Source organism: Cricetulus griseus, chromosome 4 (genome assembly GCF_003668045.3).
Source record: "Cricetulus griseus strain 17A/GY chromosome 4, alternate assembly CriGri-PICRH-1.0, whole genome shotgun sequence".
NCBI lineage: Eukaryota > Metazoa > Chordata > Mammalia > Rodentia > Cricetidae > Cricetulus > Cricetulus griseus.
Genome location: NC_048597.1, coordinates 178,106,909 through 178,127,471, shown reverse-complemented (window position 1 = coordinate 178,127,471; position 20,563 = coordinate 178,106,909). Strand labels below are relative to the sequence as shown.

General features: G+C 47.1%; 2 protein-coding genes across 8 annotated transcripts in view; one reads left to right on the top strand and one right to left on the bottom strand.

The window, feature by feature from the left end:
• The first annotated feature begins 885 nt into the window (after nucleotides 1-885).
• On the top strand, nucleotides 886-6,522 carry Fbxl22 (F-box and leucine rich repeat protein 22). Its single transcript, XM_027411301.2, has 2 exons — nucleotides 886-1,625; nucleotides 3,844-6,522. Exons 1-2 carry the CDS (start codon nucleotides 1,207-1,209, stop codon nucleotides 4,235-4,237), a joined length of 813 nt encoding a protein of 270 aa, XP_027267102.1. The 5' UTR covers nucleotides 886-1,206; the 3' UTR covers nucleotides 4,238-6,522.
• Nucleotides 6,523-6,556: 34 nt separating this feature from the next.
• The window catches only part of Herc1 (HECT and RLD domain containing E3 ubiquitin protein ligase family member 1), a 154,047-nt gene continuing 140,040 nt past the window's right edge, over nucleotides 6,557-20,563 (bottom strand). For all 7 annotated transcript variants that reach the window (XM_027411294.2, XM_027411293.2, XM_027411299.2 and 4 more), the window contains exons 70-78: nucleotides 20,102-20,240; nucleotides 17,306-17,475; nucleotides 16,020-16,189; nucleotides 15,623-15,788; nucleotides 14,536-14,612; nucleotides 13,282-13,534; nucleotides 12,674-12,826; nucleotides 10,375-10,680; nucleotides 6,557-7,189 (exon numbers count right to left, since the gene is read on the bottom strand). In XM_027411294.2, the coding sequence (XP_027267095.1) occupies nucleotides 7,004-7,189; nucleotides 10,375-10,680; nucleotides 12,674-12,826; nucleotides 13,282-13,534; nucleotides 14,536-14,612; nucleotides 15,623-15,788; nucleotides 16,020-16,189; nucleotides 17,306-17,475; nucleotides 20,102-20,240 (1,620 nt within the window). In that variant the 3' untranslated portion in view covers nucleotides 6,557-7,003. The remainder of the gene's footprint in view (nucleotides 7,190-10,374; nucleotides 10,681-12,673; nucleotides 12,827-13,281; nucleotides 13,535-14,535; nucleotides 14,613-15,622; nucleotides 15,789-16,019; nucleotides 16,190-17,305; nucleotides 17,476-20,101; nucleotides 20,241-20,563) is intronic.

Sequence of the window (20,563 nt, the reverse complement as noted above, 5' to 3'; positions counted from 1 at the left end):
TATCTGATGGTGAGGGGACACCACCGTGCTCATGACTCTTGTTCTGGCTGTAATCACATCCTGGTCCCACCTCAGCAGATGGATGTTAGGCAGAAAGTGGCATTAAAGGTCTCTCTTTCCTCCGTTACTCCTGGACTGTTTCCAGTAGAACTAAGACATGGCAGAGCAGCAGGCAGCAGGGGTGATCCTGTAGCCTACACGGGCAGGAGGTGGGGGGGCTTTCAGGGGAAGCTGCTGCTTGCTGTCTTAGGTTTCTCATGGTGCTGTATTAAGAGCAAGTTCGTTAGTTCCAGCAGTGCCTGTCCTCAGCTGTGCTGCAGCACTACACACCACTCCTAAAAAGCAGGGCAGCTGGGAGGTGCATGCAGCTAAACCCACCAAACTTAGTTTACTGCAAATCATTTATACTTCAATTAAGCGTTCAAAAATAGAAAGGGAAAAAGCTGCCCTCTGCCTAGCCTCAAATACTATCTGGGACAGATAATGACCATGCAAATTTACACACACACACACACACACACACACACACACACACACACACACACACACGCACCTACCTGCACACACGCACGCACGCGCGCGCGCACACACACACACACACCTACCTGCCGTGCAAGTACAAAAACGCTTAAGTTGAATCATGTTGAAACAGTTAAGGGTAAAAATAGACCACTTAGGCCAGGGAAATCCTCTGCCCAGTTAAGGGCATTGGGGATTGAAGATAGCTCAGCCTCGCTTGCAAGCCATCAATCTCCTGAGCTAAAGGAACAGAAAAGCATGACCCTTGATTTCACTCACAGCTGGCAATGTGTTACCTCCCTTAGCTTGGCGGATAGGACTGGCCTCTTCCTAAGGGTGAGCAAAGGAGCCACACAGACACAGTTAACATCCACCACCACCCTGCCAGGGAGAAAGACTGAAAGCATGGAGGAGCTGTCGTGGCCAAACACCTCCAGTGACTATACCTTGAGAAGCCAAGAGCCCTGTGCTCAATGCTGTCAGCTCAGGGTGGTGGTGAGGGGACGGGGACCTTTTAAGGAAACTTTAACTTGAGTGGGCTGCTCTTCTGCCAGGACTTTCCGGCCTCTAAACATAAGCCGATCCACAGATGGCTGCAAGTCGGTCTGGATCCTGACACCCGCCCTCCCCACCCCCAGTCTCAGCACCACTTGTTGGCCAAAAATAAACACCATTCCTCAACCATATATGTCCACCAGTCCTGACGTGGGGAGGAGGCGGGAGGCAGGTCAGACCCTGGCCGGGCACACTCACGTGCGGCGGCCACTCGCCATGCACATAACCCAGCTCAATCGGGAGTGCCTGCTGTGCCTCTTCTCCTTCCTCGACAAGGACAGCAGGAAGAGCCTCTCCAGGACCTGCTCCCAGCTCCGAGATGTATTTGAGGACCCCACCCTCTGGCCCCTGCTGCACTTCCATTCCCTCGCAGAGCTCAAGAAGGACAACTTCCGGTTGGGCCCTGCGCTGCGCAGCTTGTCTATCTGCTGGCATTCCAGCCGTGTGCAGGTGTGCAGCATCGAGGATTGGCTCAAGAGTGCCTTCCAGAGGAGCATCTGCAGCCAGCATGAGAGCCTGGTTAATGATTTCCTCCTGCAGGTGTGCAACAGGTAGGCCACCTTGCCCCTGAACAGTGTGGCCTTGCTGGCCTTGGCTCCAGGGGCACGGAAGCACACACTCCAGGAGCAATATGGCTCAGACTCAGTCTAAGGCAGACAACCAGTCTCCACTCCTGAAGCTGCTTCTGTGGCAAAGGAGTGGAGGTTCAGCTGGCCTTGTCCTTGGAGCAGCTGTCTTCACTGGCAGCCATGAAAGGTTTGTTGGGTTCAGCTGAGCATGGATTTTTCAAGGTCAGGCCCTAGGAAAAGACTCCAAAGGCATTAGTGGGCCCAGGCCTCTAATTTGGCCCAAGCAGCCCATAAGGGCTGAGAATTGCTAATGAAGGAGAAACTTAGTACTCAGATGAGCTGGGCCAAAGCCTATTGCAGAGTAGTGGTGTTTCTGAGAACACATATATTGCGTAGTACCTGGGGGTGGGGTGAGGGTTGGGGTGGGGTGTATTTCAATTGTCAGAGGGCAAAAGGGATGCTCCAAGAGACTGTGATGTAGCCAGTATGGGGCCACCAGATTTTTAGCAAATAAGATATCTACCACTTGTTAAATTTGAATTTGAGATAAAGCAACTCAATTTTAGTATAAGCAAGCCCCGCCAACATCCCCTATTTGACCTTTTAACACCCCCCCCCCAATCCCTTGCCTGGACCAAGTCACCACCAACAGGTTAGTTGGTCACAGCTTCCTGCCTGCGTAGGGCAGCTCTGGACCACATGGCTATGTCAGCAGTTGAAGAGAAAAAAGCTCCTTGCTAGCTAACAAGCTTGGATGGTTGCCAGCTGCTACCACACAAGGTTAATAACCACTGTTGTCTGGCCTCAACACAGGAACAGGAAATAATTACAGTGGCCTGCCTTTTCAGTTGCTCTCTTTTCCCCGAGTTGGATTTGGGCTTGGCTCTGACTAGACCAGGCCAGGCCACTTTGATAGCTTTTGCTAGGCTCAAAAAAACCAAACTGCAAGGTGATGGGTGGAAGGGGGGAGTGTCAAATACCAAACTGGTTCATTCTTGCTGTAAGATAACCAGGTCTAATCCCCCAAAATACAGCATCTGCTGAGCACTGGTCCCCCGTATCAGAGAAAGTCACAAAGGAGTTGAGTTTCCAGCTCTGATACTGTACAACTGACCCCAGACCAGGAGTTTAACCTCACTTCATCCCTTTTTTCCCCTCACAAGTTGGGAGGATGAAGTGACACAGTAATACCTAGTACACGGGAGAAGGGTAAAATCAGCCAGGCTGTAAGAAGTCATCTATTTTGGATTCTCCTGCTGTAGTCATTCTCAGTCTAAAACTAAGGCCAGATCAGGAATATGCTAAGGGCTAAAATGCACCTTCGTAATCGTCATGAGTAACGGTATCAGGACCACAAAGTATGTACCTGCCAAGTCACCTGAGCCACTCTGAGCCAGTTCATTTACAAAACTGGGGTAGCAGGCCCCGGGTGGGTGATTAGCGCCAGATGTGCTGAAGGCCCATGGACTTGAGGGACTCATGGGCTCCGTGTTTGAAATAGTGCCACACCCAGTATATTGTAAGTTACTTTCATCTACCCAGGCACAAGGGGGATGAGCTAAGGTGCTAAGGGAGAGTGGTGTGGAAAGGAACCTGGCCCTCCAATCCAGATTCACCTCCTTGACTGCAGGGCCCAGGCCCACTGGACGCCCCTCCCCCCCAAGCCAGATGCCCCTCCTGGTCTCCAGGAGAGTGGGTTACACTGCCTGCAAGAGGCTTCTGCTCACAGACCTCAATCCTCACAAACGCATAGGTACACACTGCCCTACACACCTACCACCCAGAAGTAAACTTTGGTTCAGTGATAGTCGGCCACACTACAAATAAGTCTCCCGAGTGTCCCAGTGTCCCAACTTCAGGACGTGGCTCTAGCTGCCGTGGGTGGGTTCCAGGCGGCAGACCCAGGAGATGACGTGACTGTTCCAGGCAACCGAGCTGAAAGCTAGGCCCAACACTATGGCTTTTCCTCATTAGTCATTACCCCGGGAGCCTCTTCGGCCCCCAGAGTCCACCATGCAGAGCTCCCAGCCCCTGGGAGGATCAAAGGCACACAGCAGTCTCTCCCAGAGACTAAACAGCTCCAGCAGACGCAGGGGACAGGGGGCCCTGACTGCAGCCCTAGACTTTGGGACTTCGCGGCCGCCCCCTCCAGGGTAGGACTCCCGCACCTCCGCCCTGTGTCACTGCGTTCTCCCCGCAGGTGCCCCAACCTGGCGTCCGTCACACTTTCCGGCTGCGGTCACGTCACCGACGACTGCCTGGCGCGCCTGCTGCTCAGCTGCCCGCGCCTGCGCGCGCTGCGCCTCGAGAACTGCGCGCGCGTCACCAACCGCACTCTGGCGGCCGTGGCCGCGCACGGGCGCGCGCTGCAGACGCTGCACGTGGACTTCTGCCGCAACGTGAGCACCGCTGGCCTGCTTCGTCTTCGCGCCGCCTGCCCGGGCCTCACCCTGAGCGCCGAGCACAGCGCGGCCATGATCCCCGACCAGCCGCCGCTCGCGCGCGGGTGTGCTGCCTCGGTTTCCCCGGCTGCACCTGGGGGCCAATGCCTCCCTCACGCCACGAGTTCCTGTGGAGGACGCGCGCGCAATTAAAGGAGCGGATGCTTGTAAAAACATTCGGTGGTTCTTTTTAACGTCCGCCCGGACCCCGCGGGTGCTGCCCGCGCGCGCTCACTCGCCTCAGCGGCGGGACCGCGCACTAGGCTGGCGAGGAGCCTCTGAAGGGCGGGAGTAAGAACTCGAGGCTGGGGCACACACCGAAGTAGGAGGCACAAGCCATTCTAGAAAAACTCGCTCCGTCCCTGCATGACTGATAGTTACCAGTATTTCTCTTACGGTTCTCACGAGGGAAAATGCATCACTTAAAAAAAAAAAAAAGACCAGTATTTAAAGATAAAAGCAGTAGCTCTAGTTAAGTGCTTGGATATAGTTGAAAGAAAAGACTTTTATTTTCTAGATTTGCTGGCCCTGGGCATGCACTTCAGGTCAGTTTCACTTTAGTCGTCCTGTCTCCATGATCAGGGCCTAGACAGGGACGGAGCAAGCAGGGTAAAGGGCACAGCTCGGAGGTGGGTATGAAGCTCAGCGGGACTCCTCCCACCGCCAGCTGTAATCAAGACTCAGCCATTTATCTGCAGCCAGGTTTTTCGGTTTTCTGTGAAATGCTTTCCCGATTCTGACCCACGGGTTCTTTAATTTGTTCCCAGATGGGAAACAGCAAGAAAAAGACAAAAAATCTGTTCTGCTCCCACGGAGCCTCTATTCTAGTAGAGGCAGTAATTAGTCCAGAAGGCGGCTTGTGGGGTAGGATGGGGATGACTCCCCACCACCAGGGTTGGTGGCAACTCTGGTGGTGGGGAGGCACTCAGAAGGGGTTGACCAACTTCATCTCATGAAGGTGACACTTGAGCCATGAATCGAGCCAGGGAGCCCAGCAAGCCAAATGGAAAGTGTTACAGGCCAATAAACTTCAGGGCGCCAAACACTGATGGGGTGTTAGCAACAGCGATGAGACCAGCATGGCTGGGAAGGGATGAGAGGAGTTGAGAACAGGATGGAGGGAGCAGTGAAGGGCAGATTATGGGAAGGATTAAATGAGCCCTTGGGGATCATCTCATGGCAGTAGGAAGCAGCACACCAAGCACAGGGAAAGCCAATGAAGTTCAATGAACAAAGTCCAGGCAGATACAGCAATCCCACTCTCTCTGGGCAGAGCAAATCTGCTGTCAAAGGCCTGAGCCCACAGGGTTAAGGCGTTATTTCCAACTAAAATAAGCTGAAGCCTGCAGACTGCACACCTCAGCTCAGCGGGAGAGAAAGCACTGCTGTCACTGGGAGTTAACACAGGAGTCAAAGGGACCTTAACCTCATCAGCACAGAGCCTTACTCTCTTAGGGGAAACTCCTCTGGCCCAGAGGCCCAGGCAGGGCCTTCCTACCTCAAGCCCAGAATTAAGGACTTGTCTTTATCCAGAAGGCTCTGGTGTCCCCCAGAAACTTCAATGTTTCTCTAAGGCCCAATTCCATGTGAAAACTTCAATAAAATGATGCCATGATTATCTGCTTTTCACTGTGATTCATGCACTACTTATCATGGCTGGCAGAACCTCATTTTTCTTTCATGTTCTCTGAACACAAACACTGCCTTTCTACTGATGAATGACTACCTTCCCATTTCTCTGCCTGGTACCTTATTTCCCTTGACTCCATGGGACACAGACCTGGTAGGAATAAAAGAGACAAGCTGCCCACAGACTTCCAACTCTTTTTGGTATACTGCAGAAGCCTCACAGCCACCTAGAGGTGGCCCCTCTGTCCCCAACATGTTCAGATGCCACTCTAGCACAGATGGGCAATTACCAACGACCCATGGGGGGGGGCTCAAGCACCAAGTGGGGCTTTCTCAGTCCCTCACACAATTCTCTCCCATACAGATACTAGCGCTCATATGAATTCACGGCACTTATTTATGCTTGCTGAGTCCCTGCAGGTACACAGCTGTCCCTTCTGGACCACGCTTTCCGTTGATGTCCTTTGGTACTATCGCTCGCTCATTCTGTCTCCTCTAGTTCTTACCACATGGCATTGGCACAGAAATGCTGTCTCACACCGGATGTGCTGAAGCTTTGCAGGAGGAGGGGTGGTGCCAGAAAGCTCTGTTCCAGAGTGAGGAAACAAAACGAGTCACCCAGGATGCCAGCAGAACAAAGGGAAGGAGGCAGCCAGGCCCTGGCGTCTCCCACCACTGTGACCCTCAGTAGTATCTTTTTCAGATGAAACCTGCCCCAGTTTCTGAATAGCCAAAGAGCTTCAAAGTGACACTGGCTGAACAGTAAAGCTCATGCCATCTGGGCTCATGTCTGCCTCAACTCCTAGCCCAGAGCTTCCCTGGTTCAACAACAGCAGCCTCTGGTCTGATTCCTGAATCTGTTTTATTTCTCTGCGTAAAGAACCCTGCACAGGTGAATCAAACTAAAACAAAATAAATATATGAATATTCATGTAAAACTGTCCTTTCTAATGAACAATTATACACAATGTACAATTTCATGTTCACTGGGTGGGCTTACAAAAATGTATCATTCCCAACTAAAAATGCACCAAAATGGTTCCATGCAAACTTATCCAAAGTGACCAAAAATACAGAGGGAAACCTGACTGAGCAGTTTCTGCTTTTTTGTACAATCACAGAAAAATAAAAACATCTAATTTCTTTGTTTCATTTGAAGTAACTAAACATGGCCACTGTTTATGTCGGCTTATGTTCCTAAAACATCTATGCAGTTACCATAAAAGTGTATCAACATCAAGTCGGAAGTGAGCATTATTGAGAAAGGGGCGGTGACAGCACCCTCATCAGTCAGTAGTCAGTGTCAGAGCCCTCGGCGTTGTCCACGTTTCTTGAGAGCATGTAGTTGTCCATGTCAATTGAACGGCAGTTGTTGATGGCATAGCGCAGGCGCTCAGCCATGACCAGCTGGCTGGAATAGGGGGGCAGCCGCAACTGGAAGAAGCAGGTCTGTGAGGTAGGCAGACTGTCATAAGGCTGTGGAGAGACAGACCCAGAGCTGTTACCAAGTGCACTGCAACAGCAGGGAGCGTGGAGCTAGTTACTCACTACCACCACCAAGACAGGCAAGGGCTCCTCTCTGACTTCAAGATAGAGTTCTAGGCTGTGACCATCTGGTTCATTTGCATGGAAGCAGGGATTAGGCCCTGGCAGAGGCACATGGGATCCACTGTCCTGGCCCCTAAGACTTTCAGGCAAGTTACTTCCTTCTTTCCACTGCCAATGGCCCTGTAATGTCAAATGATAAGTCCTGACTAGGACTGCTTGGGAGAACACTGCACAGAACCTGTCAGAGCTTAAGAGTATGGTGCCAGTTCCCTCCTGATCCCCCAACAAAGAGGGTGAAGTGGAAGGGGTCATGGTGCTGTCCTGGGCACCTCATCCCATCTCTGTTACAATGTTGCACCACCGCACTGCTGGTCACAGCCAGTGAAGAAAAGCAGTCAAACCCAGGGAATGTACTTTTTAGCCCACAGTGATGCCCACATTGAAAATGGTCATTACCATGAATGAGTTTGGAAAGCTGTTTTTTGTTTTGTTTTGTTTTGTTTTGAGACAGGGTTTCTGTGTGTAGCCTTGGCTATTCTGGAGCTTGCTCTATAGACGAGGCTGGACTCAAACTCAGAGATCTGTCTGCCTCTGCTTCCCAAGTGCTGAGATTAAAGGTGTACATCACTACAGCCCGGCTTATAAAGCTTTTTTTTTTTTTTTAAATTAAAAAAGCCTTCTACTCCCTCCCCCTCTCTCTCCACACACACACACAGTCTCACTATATAACCCTTGGTGACCTGGAACTCATTATGTAGGCATGAACTCATAAAGATCTGCCTTCATCTTCCTCCCAAGTGCTGGGACTAAAGGAGTGTGCCACTACACCCAGTTTTTAAAGAGGAATTTTAAAAGTGCACAATTGAAAATAGCTTCTGCTAGAAAGCATGTTATATATCTTCTCTGGCCTTCCCTGCTAACAACCAATTTTCCAAACTATTTGCAAGGACAGTAATTATCTTATGTTATTTATTTATTTATTTTTAAAGATTTTATTTATTTATTATGTATACAACATTCTGCTTCCATGTATATCTGCACACCAGAAGAGGGCACCAGCTCTCATACGGATGGTTGTAAGTCACCATGTTGCTGGGGATTGAACTCAGGACCTCTGAAGAGCAGGCAATGCTTTTAACCTCTGAGTCATCTCTCCAGCTCTGCTACACAATATTTAATAGTAAATGTTTCTCTCCTTGAAGTGCTGGGTTGTAAGTGCCAGGGCAGTACTCCCTACACATGTCCCGTCCCCCCCCCCCCCCCCCCCCACTTCCCGGCCTTCTCATCCTTGCTTGGCTTTTTTTTTTAAAATCAGTGCTCCTCCTCAGAGTTCCTCCAAGCTGAATGCACTTCAGTGGTGAGATGCAGAAGCTCAGTAACTCCGTGTCTGTGAGTGTGTGTGTGTGTGTGGGGGGGCAGAGAGAGGCACAAAGAGAGACAGAGAAACAGAGAGAGAGAGAGAGAGAGAGAGAGAGAGAGAGAGAGAGAGAGAGAGAGCCACTGATGACAGGGATATGGGCAGAGAAGCTGGAAAGTGAGCAGTGAGGAAGGGAAAGACCACCAGATGGCTTTGATTATCTAAACATGGACCCTGGAGAAGTGATCTAAAAGCCACAAAGGAAACAGCCTCAGTGGTCAGTTTACTGAGGCAGGAGATTAGTGGTAGATTAACTCCTGGGGTGCCTAGGCAGCCTAGGGCACATTTAAGGCAAGGATCATTCCCAGAACTGAATAGAAGGAGCTATTACCTCCTTCTCACCTCACTGTGCAACAACAAAACAGACTGACAGCTCAGAGTTTCTGGCGAGTCATGCATAAAATGTATGGAAAGGCTCTTTTTAAAGCCTTCCCCCAGTGCAGCAGTTCCAGTGAGCCTAGGCCCTAGCCAGGAGCAGAGCTCCAGCTGGTGGCTGCAGGAGACAGAGCTCTGTCTACAGCAGTGGTCCTCAACCTGAGGGCTATGACCCCCACAGGGTCACATAGCAAATATCTGCATTACGATTCATAACAGGAGCAAAATTACAGTTATGAAGTAGCAACAAGATAATTTTATGTTTGGGGGCCACCATAACATGAGAAACTGTACTAAAGGATGGAAGCATTAGGAAGGTTGAGAAGCACTGACTGGTTCAACCTCCAGGAGCAAGGAACAACTGGAAGAACACAGGGCAGACGCTGAAACTGAGGAAAGTGCTGAGTGAAACATTTTATTTTCCTTACGATTTCCTCACCAAACACCATGTAGCCGCAGAGAACTGCCACAGAAGGGAAAGGACAGAGAGACTTTGTGTTCGGTGCCAGAGTGTGGAGGCCAACAGGAGGTCAGGCAGAAAGCACAGGAAAGGATCTCAGAGGACTTCCTGGAAGAGTTAACATTGGCACTGTCCTTAAAGGGCAATGCTTGCTAGGTACAGATGGAAGGGGCATGAAGGGAAACTATGTAAGGGCTCCAAAGCAAAAACAGCATGGTGTACTGGAGAGATAGGCAGAGCCCATTATGACCAGAACACAGGGGTGGGGATAAAGGCTTGACCATGAAGAAGGCTAGAGCATTTGCCCTGGGGTCCATCCAGGATCCTTAAAAGGTCTTCCAGGAAAGAGGCACAGCCAGTAGCGTACTTAGAAAGATGGCTCTGAACCCCAACGAGTGCTTTGGATTCTGAGCTTGCTTATTAACCACCTCCAAAATGCAACTAGGCTGGGGGATCTGCAGCTAGGGCCTCTATGGAGGTACAGTTGGCTAGCACTGTTGCCTTTATCTCCAGAATCCTGCACAGAAGGTGTGCACCACACAAGACTGGACCCTGGCACACAGTTACACACACAAAAGGCACAGGGCCTGAAAGACAGAAGCATGAGGGTGCTTTTGTCACTCTGGCGAGGATAGGGAAGGGTTCTGGTGTCAACAAGCTTTCCACATTCACTTAGGCCCCTTTCTCACCACAGCTAACTCAAGTTCAAGTTTTATGCCTGATGTTTTTAGATTTTGATGTTCCAAGAGCTAAAGCCTGAATGCTTTATGGGGGGCTCAACTTTGGTTTCCCCAGCAAGCAAGCAATAGAAAAGGGAAAAAAGAGCAAATTTTAACCAAGGAAGAAAAACCGCACACTTACCCTATCGACCTTCATGATTTGAAACCTCTGGGAAATGTCGGCGGTGTTGGCGGGCAGGCGGGAGCGCCCAGACACAAAGCGCATGAAGAGCACCCGCTCCTCATTGGAGAACTCCTCCAGCGTGCGCCAGAGCCACTGCACCAGCTGGTGTTGCTCGTCCACCTCGCGGTAGCGCACGACCTTCTTCAGGACTTCCACACAGATCTCAGGCATCCCACACACCATCTGCTCCAGCTGCTTGGCCGTGAGGAGGGACAGCAATGGCACAGGGACAATCCAGGACATCCCTTCTCGAACTGCAGCCACCTGTTTGCAGGAAAGGTCGCTGGTTTTAACGCACATTTGTGCGTGTAGACATGCATCAGGAGCACACCCTGGCTACCCTGGCCTGAGGTCTGTGGCCAGGGCTACCCTGGCCTGAGTCCCCTCCTGCTCTGGAATGCTTATACTCCTCCTTGTCTTAACCCAAACTCCATGTAGCCTGCTTTCTCCCTGCACAAAATTTTAGTGATTGGGGTCCTCTTCAGGAGGCACCCACTCACGTTCACATGCATCTATGCGCAGTTTGTGTGCTGTGTGGGTGCTCCATCTCCTCATCCAAGTAGGCAGCTCTTGAGGACTGGTATGGAAAAGATGGCTATTCTTGTGAAAACTGTCCATTTTTGGAAAGCACGAAGAATATATAATAGAATGTCAATAAAGGCAAAGGATTTAGTAAGGGCATTGAATTCTAAGTCTGGGATCTACCACTTACTATGATTTAAATTTTCTCACATGAAAAAGGTATTGTTCACCATGAGTAATGACAAGATGACCTGGGTGATATCACGATTATTCACAATCACCCTGCACAAGGCAGCTGGGCAGCTGGAGAATGAAGGAGGAATCCAGTCCTTTGCTCAGAAGCCCCTGTGATACAAGAGGGCAACCCTCCCTCGATACTTCTCTCTAGGCCCACTGAAACTATCTCTGCTAAAAAAGGAAACTATGCCCCAGAAGAGGAGCTACACCTGGGAAAGGCCCTGGGAGTACCGGGTGCTGTGCCTGGGCTGAGGGAAGGACTGCCAATAGCATCCCCAAGGTACTAAGGGGTATATCCACACACAGAGTGTCAAAACCAACCTATGAAGGCCAGTAAAATAGAAAACAAAACTGGAAGCAGTTTGATACTGAGGTGTGAGGCTGGCTGCTTGGAGGTGGCAAGGAGATGACTGGGGACAGTCACAGGAAGAACATGCACTTCTACAAGATGAGGCGCAAGTGAAAGCAGACATGGCCAGTTCAAGAGAGAGGAACAAGGTAGAGGCTGCAGCACAGCAGACAGGCAGCAGCTCAGCAGAACCAGCCTGCAGGGAAGCCTGGATCCTGGATCTGCGGTGAGAACATGCTTATTTTCTCTAGATTCAGTGGTTCTTTGAAGTGCTGTCAATAACCCTTATTTCCCAGAGGACCCCTCAGGGAGCAAACTGCACATACTGGGGGGTCCAGCAGTAGGCAGGGCCAGTACACATTTATACAGTCACTAAACTCTGAGGATTGAAAATACTCATCAGGGCTAGGGATGTAGCTCAGTAGTGTAGCACTTGCCTCGCACAGGCAAGACCTCAATCTTAATCCTCAGCAACACATACACAGACCCCCCCCCCACACACACCCCATCATGAATTGGAGATAAACCCTGAACCCTGGCCCTGTAAACACTGTCACTGACTGAACCTAACTTTGCTAAACTAAGGAAAATAGTTTAATGGCTGAACTGGCCCCAAAGGCAAACTCAAAGAAGGGACTAAAAATAAGGGGTATTGGAACTTCAAATAAAAACTTAGATATCCTCAGAGCCTGGATCCAGAGCTAAAAAGACCCAAATGTTCTTAGGATACTACATCCACACAAATATATGACACAAGCTGAGTGTATTGCAAAGTAAGGAAAGCAGTCTCTCCCGGTTAGGAGACATAGGTCTGTGAAGCAGGCACATCCTAGCTGAGACTGAAGGTCTGACCTGGGAGAAGGATGGAGGCTCTTGTGAGACTGTAGGACCTGTGTTTAGGGCTGAAAGACCCAGCTGGAGGAGTGCTAAGGAGTGGCCTCCATACTAGATGAGACATCACCTCATACAACCAATGATCAATTTGGAGCTGATTTAAGGACTTGGACGCTGAGACATGGCCTAAGAAGTCTCTGGATAAGGTCTAAAATGCAGATACAAGTGAATCTCTACATAAAGGGTAAGTAATGGCCAGATGGGATAAATGAAAGCACTCCAGGCCACCTCCTGCAGCATGATGTCTCATCTCACCTGCCGGTCCATCTCATGCAGTCGATACTCAATGGCCCTTTCCACGTACTCCTTCCTATTGGAAAATGTGAGTGGGATGCTATTTCCACCAGGGATTATGGGAACCATTTTGCCATCAGCACTCTGGCCAACAAAAGAATCAAGAGGAATCATCTAAGAAAAGAAAAGTAAGAAATTTTATTACATGGTAGAAAGGACAACAAAAGGCATGTCTCACACAAAAAAACAGTAATAAAGACAAGGCTTTAGTATAAAAACAAGGCAGCCCAGGCAGGTGTGACTGCTCAAGACCATGCTGACCCATCTGTTCCAGGTAAAAAGAGGCACATCTTTGTCATGTTCAGCCACCTAGGAACATGGGTCCCTTTCTGGTTGTTGTCCCTGGTTGTTCATTGATGGGCAGAAAAGTTGTTAAAGTGGAGGGGGCAGAAGCTGGGGACTAGCGCCAACTCTAAACATTAGCAGCTACTGGGACAACTAAGACTGAGTTACTAGGGGCAGCTTGGCCCAGACATGTCAGGGTCAGGCCAACAGAAAGAGGAGGACAGCATCTGACTCTACAGAGAAAGCTTCTGGTCTGTATACACATTAGAGAAGCTAGGTTTTACCTCATGGAAACTCTCCTCAGTAATGCCGCTGTCTTCAATGTGAAGGATGCTGTTAAGGGTCTGCACATAGAGCAGATCCACCTCCTCCAAGTCCTCCAGGGTGAGTGGGACACAGCACAGCTGTTTCCACACCAGAGGGGCCAGGTGAAGGTCCAGAGGCTTTTTTGTACGAATGGCAACCCCCATTAAAATTCCCAAGAACTTAAACTGCATTAAGTGTTCATCAAGACAGGCAGAGGGATTAAAAAGGAACCTGAGGAAGAAAAGCAAATCTTTCAGCAAAAGATAAATTCCCCACAGCTACAGCATTAGATCAGACTGTGCAGGTCAGAGTCTAGCCGACCTGAAACTCACTATGTAAACAAGCCTGCTTCAGACTCAGAGAGAGTCTGCTTCTGCTCAGATTAAAGGGTGTGCCACCACACCTGCCTTCTACCTTATTTTTGAGATGGGATCTCTCACTACATTTGCAGCTCACCTAGTTTTGCCTAGGTTGGCCAGTCATTGAGTTCTCAGAATTGGCCTGTCTCTAGCTCCCAGCACTGGAGTTCCAGGCACAAGCAGCCAAACCCAGGTTTTATGTGCTGGATCTGAACTCAGGTCCTCTTGTTTTCAAGGTCTCTTATTCACTAAGTCACCTCCACAGCTCCTATTTTGTTTCTATTTTTTAAGATAGTGTCTTGCTACGAATTTCAGGCTAACATCAAAGTCATGATCCTCTTACCTCTACTTCCCAAGTGCTGGGGTTACAGGCATGGCCCACCAAACCCAACTATACTTAGAGGAAAAGTAAAAAAGCCAGTAAATGGCCTAGTAGTTTCCTGCTCCTGCCCCACATTCTGCAATCAATCCACTTATAACTTCTAAGTCTTTAGAGCAGATGAAAAAATTTAAAAATTACAAGTTCAAGGACACTAATGGATTGTGAAGAACCATGACATGGCATTAGCAGAGCATCCTAAATGAATCATGCATGGTAAAAGCCTGAAGAAACATCTGGCAGCCAGGTTTCATAAGCACCTTTGAGCTTTCTCTCCCCTCTGTATTACCATCAATCTGTTCTTTAGTACCGAGTGAGGAGGGCAAAGTCTGTTTCTCACCACGACAGGGGCATGATGGGTGCATTGCTTCAGGAATATAATGAGGGTTCAGTGGGAAACACATGTGAAGCACTGGAAACAGTGCCTGGCTCACAGGAAGCACTCAGGAAGTGACTGCCATTATTAAGACATTTGAGAAACATGTCTGTCTTACCTGTCTCTATTGTAACCAACTTCTGCAGTAGCATTAGGAGAGGGGATGAGAAGGTCAACTACACCAGTTTCAAGTTCCTGCAGGAAAAGAAAGGGTTTTGTTGAGAAATGACAATCAATGCATAAACAAACTACATTAAAGATAATACTGGAATTTATAATGCTGTGCTTTACCAATTTCTATATCTAGTTGTTTTGTGATTCCAACTTAAAAAGTCCTGATGTGAGAACCCACCTGCAGAATGCAGAACCCAGCATGAGAAAGCAGCCGTGGAGCTATAAGCAGGGTGTGGTGAATTCCAAACTGACTCAATACTGACAACTGAGTGCCACTCAGGCAAAGTGGAAGGAACAAAACTAATCTCGAAGCAGTATGCCAGTGTGGCTTATAAATCAGAACTGGTCCAAACCCTCTTTTGTTTCTCTGTGTAGCCCTGGCTGGCCTTGAACTCACAGAGATCAGCCTGCCTCTGCCTCTTGAGTGTTGGAACCAAAGGTGTGTGCCATCATCGCTTGGCTTGGCCAAACTCAGTTTTAAAAACTATTGTTTTAACTTCAAAAACTTATTTGCTTGTATGGATGTTTTGTCTGTGTACCACATATGAGCAGTATCCTCAGAAAGCAGATGAGGGAGCTGAACTCTCTGGAGCCGAGAGTGGGCACTGAGATCCTAACCTGGGTACTCTGGAAGAGCACTAAGTGCTCATGATCACTGCAATATCTTTCCAGTCCCAGTTTAAACTAAACTCATTTTTCTATTCTGCTGAAGCCTGGTGGGTCCACTTTGTTCTAGAAGCACCAAAATAAATCAGAGCACACAGTGGTCCTAGATCTGTCTCCTACATGAATGTATTCATGTGTCACCACTGTTTTTTCTACTACAGCATAATAGATGATGGATGGGTGAGTCAGTGATCTTGATATGCTAAGGTGTCTCCACAAAGCATTTCCCAAACTCACTGCAATTCACTACACAGTACTAGCAACGAAGTTAAAGACTCACAGATGCAGCCATGCTATACTGACAAGCACTGGCAATAGTCAAAACAACACTAACAGAGCTCAGTAGGGATACTGCATGTATGTACCTGGCACATCTCTGTGATGGTGTCATCAAACACTCCTCCAGCATCATCAGCCCCTTCTCCAACCAACTTAACCTTCCATGCTCGGGAGGGCAGACGGAGGTCTGATGCATTTAGCTTTACCACTTGTCTTGCTATTTGAACAAAAATGGGCTTACACTTCCGTCCTCTAAAGAGAAAAGAAAAGAGAAGAAAAATCAGAAGAATAACACAAGTCTTCATCTCCATAGATTACCACAAAGGTCCTTGGTTGCATGTCTCCATCAGTGAACAGAACTGGGGACTAGAGTGAGCGCTGTCACTACCCTTTATTAGTGAAGAAGCTAAGACACACAGAGATGAATTAGCAGTAATATTCTAAATAATTCTAGATAGTTAGTGAAGGACAAACATGACCTACCTGGTGGATATTCTCTTTACAGTAATTTGAGGCCCATAATTTTTGCCTTGAACCATGGTTTTCCCTATGGAGCGTACCATGGGAAGCGTGTAGACTCTTGGAGCTAACAGAGGCCGTAGCTGTCCCTGTACAATGCCCCAGGTTCCAGCATTGTAATGAGATGTGCTGTTCTGTAGATAACATAAGATCAGAGATGGCATAATATCAGATTTAAAAGAATAGTACTTTTAGATACAATTTCTTTCTGAAATGTCCTTTAAAAGCATAGATCTGAATCTCAGTAGTAATTAGTAACTAAAAAAAATACTGATAAAATACAACTACTATTTTCAAAGCCTTAGAAAATACAGAAAAGGAGAAATCCAGACACGGTATAAAATCATTTATCATTCATCCACACAGAGTTAGATAACCTCACTGACACCTGGGTGTGTGCATATAAGTTCTCAAAAATGTGAAAAGTGTACTATTAGATATTCCTCAGCTACTTCCTCACATGGCTTCTCATCAGACTTCTCAACCAGAACCAGCTCGCTGACACTCTAGTGCAACGGCGCATCCTCCTGCCTGGCTGTTACCTGCTTGTAAAGAGATATCAGATCTTTTCCTTTCTTTCATGAATGGTGATCCAAAGGTTTCTGATGGAGAGTTTTTCAAACTGATACACATTTGGGCAGACATGCTTATTTATTAAATAACCTTATTTCTTAATTTGTGGGTCTATTCTATAAAGACAGAGAAAACAGCCAAATTTACTTTATTTTCCCTAACTTCCCTTTACTAGATTGAGAGTGCTCCTTTATGAGGAGAAAGATGTCTCCAGGACTTCTCAGCTGACTTGATCTTTAACACTCTACTATGTACTTTATACTATGTACTATATTTTTTAACACTGTGTACTATGGTCCTAAGGAGCACTGCGTACTTAGGTTCCCCCTCCCCTTTCCTTTTCCAGGGCTAGGATGGAACTCAGGTGACTCATGCAGGCTAGGAAAATACCCTACCATTTGGCCATCCGCCAGCCACTTAACATCATGTACTAGACTTGGCGGGAGCTCTGACATGCTCAGTCACCCATGCTTCTTCCAGTTTCGGACAAATCAAAAACACTTTCTGTTCAGCCACTTGTCCCCAAATCGGCAATTAAGTGGAATTCCAACCATTGACTTCCCTGTTTTTCTTGAGTCAAAGAGCATAACACATTAGCCACGAGGGAGTTTTTCAAAGGCAAAAAGGCCCTGGGATCAAACATATCATGGGTACCATTTTCCAATCCAGAACTTTACCTGGTTGTTGGGACTGAGATTCAGCAGCCTCCATGATGAGTACATGAGGTCAGAGAAGTGGTAAAGCAGCCGGAGCCTGGCCCTCACGGTGTGAATGCTCACTTCTCTCACTGCCCCATACTGCGGGGGCACTGTGTCAGGCAGGCCCAGCTGGAGAGGCACTGACACACCTGCCCAAAGCACAGAAGCACTTGTGAAGGAAAATGCATTGCCTCCATTTTGAGTATTTTGAAAACTTTTCTTTTAAAAAAATCAATTTTATTTTTTTTAAAGATTGATTGATTGATTGATTGATTGATTGCATAGTGTTCTGCCTGCACTTATGTCTGCAGGCCAGAAGAGGGCACCAGATTTCATTACAGATGGTTGTCAGCGACCATGTGGTTGCTGGGATTTGAACTCAGGACCTTTGGAAGAGGAGCAGGCAGTGCTCTTAACCACTGAGCCATCTCTCCAGCCCCATATTTTGAAAACTTTTAAACACAAAATAATCACTCAATGAACATACAATCTCACATCTATATTTTATATGTAATATTTTGCTATATTTACTGTTCTGCACAGCTATCTATTCCTCTACCTATTGACTCATCTTAATTTTTTGGATGCTTCAGTACTTGGGTGGTTTGAATGAGAATGACCCATAAAGGCGCATAGATTTGAATAACTGGTCACCAGTATGTTACAAATACTATTTGAAACAATTAGTAGGTGTGGCCTTGTTGAAGGGAGTGTGTCACTGGGAATGGGCTTTAAGGTTTCAAAAAGCCTATGCCAAGCCCAGAGTGTCTCTCTTCTTGTTGCCTGTAGATCTGGATGTAGACAGAACTCTCAGTTACTTCTCCAAGACCATGTCTGTCTGTGTGCTACTATGAGAATGGACTGAATCTCTCAAACTATAAGCAAGTCTCAACTAAATGTTTTCTTTTATAAGACATGTCGTGCTCATGGTGTCTCTTTACAGCAACAGAACACTGAGTAGGACAGTATTGAGTCTTAAAACGTCAAATATCGTTAAGCCAAGCATGGTGGTGTAGACCTATAATTCCAATACAAGTTCAAGGTCATCCTTAGTTATATGGCAAGTTCAAGGCTAGCCTGTGTTACATGAGATCATATCAAAAATCCAAAACAATGAGACAAAACAAATACAAACAAAATTAAAAAGCTCCAAACAACAATAAAAACTACATAGGAAACCTAGTCTTTTCTCCTTTAACTGTTCCTGTTTGAATAAAGGGACTAAAACAGTTGGGGTGGGGGTGGGGGTGGGGGATTCTTCCTTTCCTATTCAGTAATTTGTCAATCTCATATTAATGCACGGTGCAAATGAGGACCTGGTATCCATCTTCTGCTTGCTGGGAATCTATGTGACTGCTAGTCCTTAAGAAAAAAAATCTCTTTGAGGAGTCTTCCCCAAAGACTTCCTGGGGAAGTAGAGGGGTGAGCAAAAGTGGAAGGGAACTCTTAAGCACCCAGTCACACATGGCTTCAGAAATTCTAATACTTCATACACCAGAAGCTAGCAAGAAGTGGTTTAAGGCTTTGATGAACAGTGACACAAATATGAGAACTACCGAAGAATGTCACAATTAAGGTAATGGTTACATTTGAGGGAAATGGAAGATATAGACTATCAGAGGGTCCTTACTAAAGGAAACAATTATGCATATATGTTAGTGTGTATATGCATGAGTAAATGAGAGGTCATTCCTCAGGATGAACATCCACCTTGTTTTTAGAAACAGGGTCTTTTTCCATAGGCTTGGAGCTTGCTGATCAAGCCAGGCTAGCTGGCCAATGAGCCTCACCAGGGTTTGCTTGTCTTTACCTCACAAGCACTGGGATTATAAACCCGGGCCAACACACCTGGCTTCTTCTTATTTGTTTGTTTTTTGAGACAGGGTTTCTCTGTGTTAACTTTGGAGCCTATCAGGCTCTGCCTACCTCTGCCTCCCGAGTGCTGGGATTAATTAAAGGAGTGTGTCACCACTGCCCAGCTCATGCCTGGCTTCTTTATGTGGATGTTTGGGCTCACAACACTGGTCCTTAGGCTTGTGTGGTAAGCATTTTACTGACTTAGCTGTTTTCCCAAGCCCTGCACTATATTTTCAAGTCTTTTTTTTTTTAATAACTATAAAGATTTTGTAATATTTTAAAACATGTTAAAGCAAGAAAAAGCTACTATTCATACTCTATGCTGGAATAAAATGGCGCAACTGGACTTATACTGAGTCAATGCATAGACATCCTATATCAAATGGTTACTGGAGCAAGGAATATGAATATGACACCTCAGGGCTTTTTATCTGTCACCTTTTGGTTATTGTCAACTTTTTTTTTTTTTTTAATAGTGTTTCCCTACCAGCCCTGGAATTCACACAGATCTTCATGCCTCTGCCTCCTAAGTGCTGGAATTAAAGACGGATCACCATGACCAATTTTTATGTTACCTTTTTATCTATATAATAAACATACTTTTAGATGCTCTAACCTAATTAATTTTTGATTGCCTAAAAACCTAAAAACATGCTGATTTTTTTTGGGACTGGAGAGAGAGAGAGAGAGAGAGAGAGGGAGAGAGAGAGAGAGAGAGGAATCTTTCCTAGATGTTGAAGTCTGCAGGAGAAATGCCTGATATGAAATATTTATGTGCTTGTAGCACAGAGCATACTTCAGAAGCCTTGACAGTTTCACTTTCAGACAGATGCTGGATGCCATCAAAACTACAAGCAGATAGTGCACGAGGCACTGCTAAAAGAGTAGTTGGAAGATTACAAATGGTCTGCCCCTTACCTGGTGCTCTTGGTGGGACAGGTGGTGCTGTCCATGCAGCACTGTGGCACCGGCCAGCTGAAATCTGACGGATATTTTTCCCTTGCAGAACTGTTACCAGGGTTGGTTCTCGAACATGGTTGGTGTGGCCTAGACCAAGCTAAGAATAAAAAACAAGTGCACAAATATTGAAGAGACAGAAGTCAAGCCAAAAAAATCTGTTAACATCTTTGTCATAACACCAATATTAATAATGAAATAAATTCTGATTTGTTTCTCTATCACAGCAGTTCTAGTAGCTTAGACTGTCTCCTAAAAAAGAGGCAACAGAGCCAGTCCAAACTTACAGATTAATTTTAACAACTGGTCACTCTTGGATTCCACTTCTGGAAAGGGTAGGAGTTTTTCTTGGAAAGTGAGAACAGAAGGATCTACAGAGCTCTTATTTAAAACACACTGGCTTCTGTGTTACAGTACACAGAC

Excerpts from the sequence above, each read along its gene's own strand:
- Fbxl22 (XM_027411301.2), top strand. The coding sequence starts at position 1,207 with ATGTCCACCAGTCCTGACGTGGGGAGGAGGCGGGAGGCAGGTCAGACC. Across the intron at positions 1,626-3,843 it reads CTCCTGCAGGTGTGCAACAG|GTGCCCCAACCTGGCGTCCG; the intron begins GTAGGCCACCTT and ends TTCTCCCCGCAG.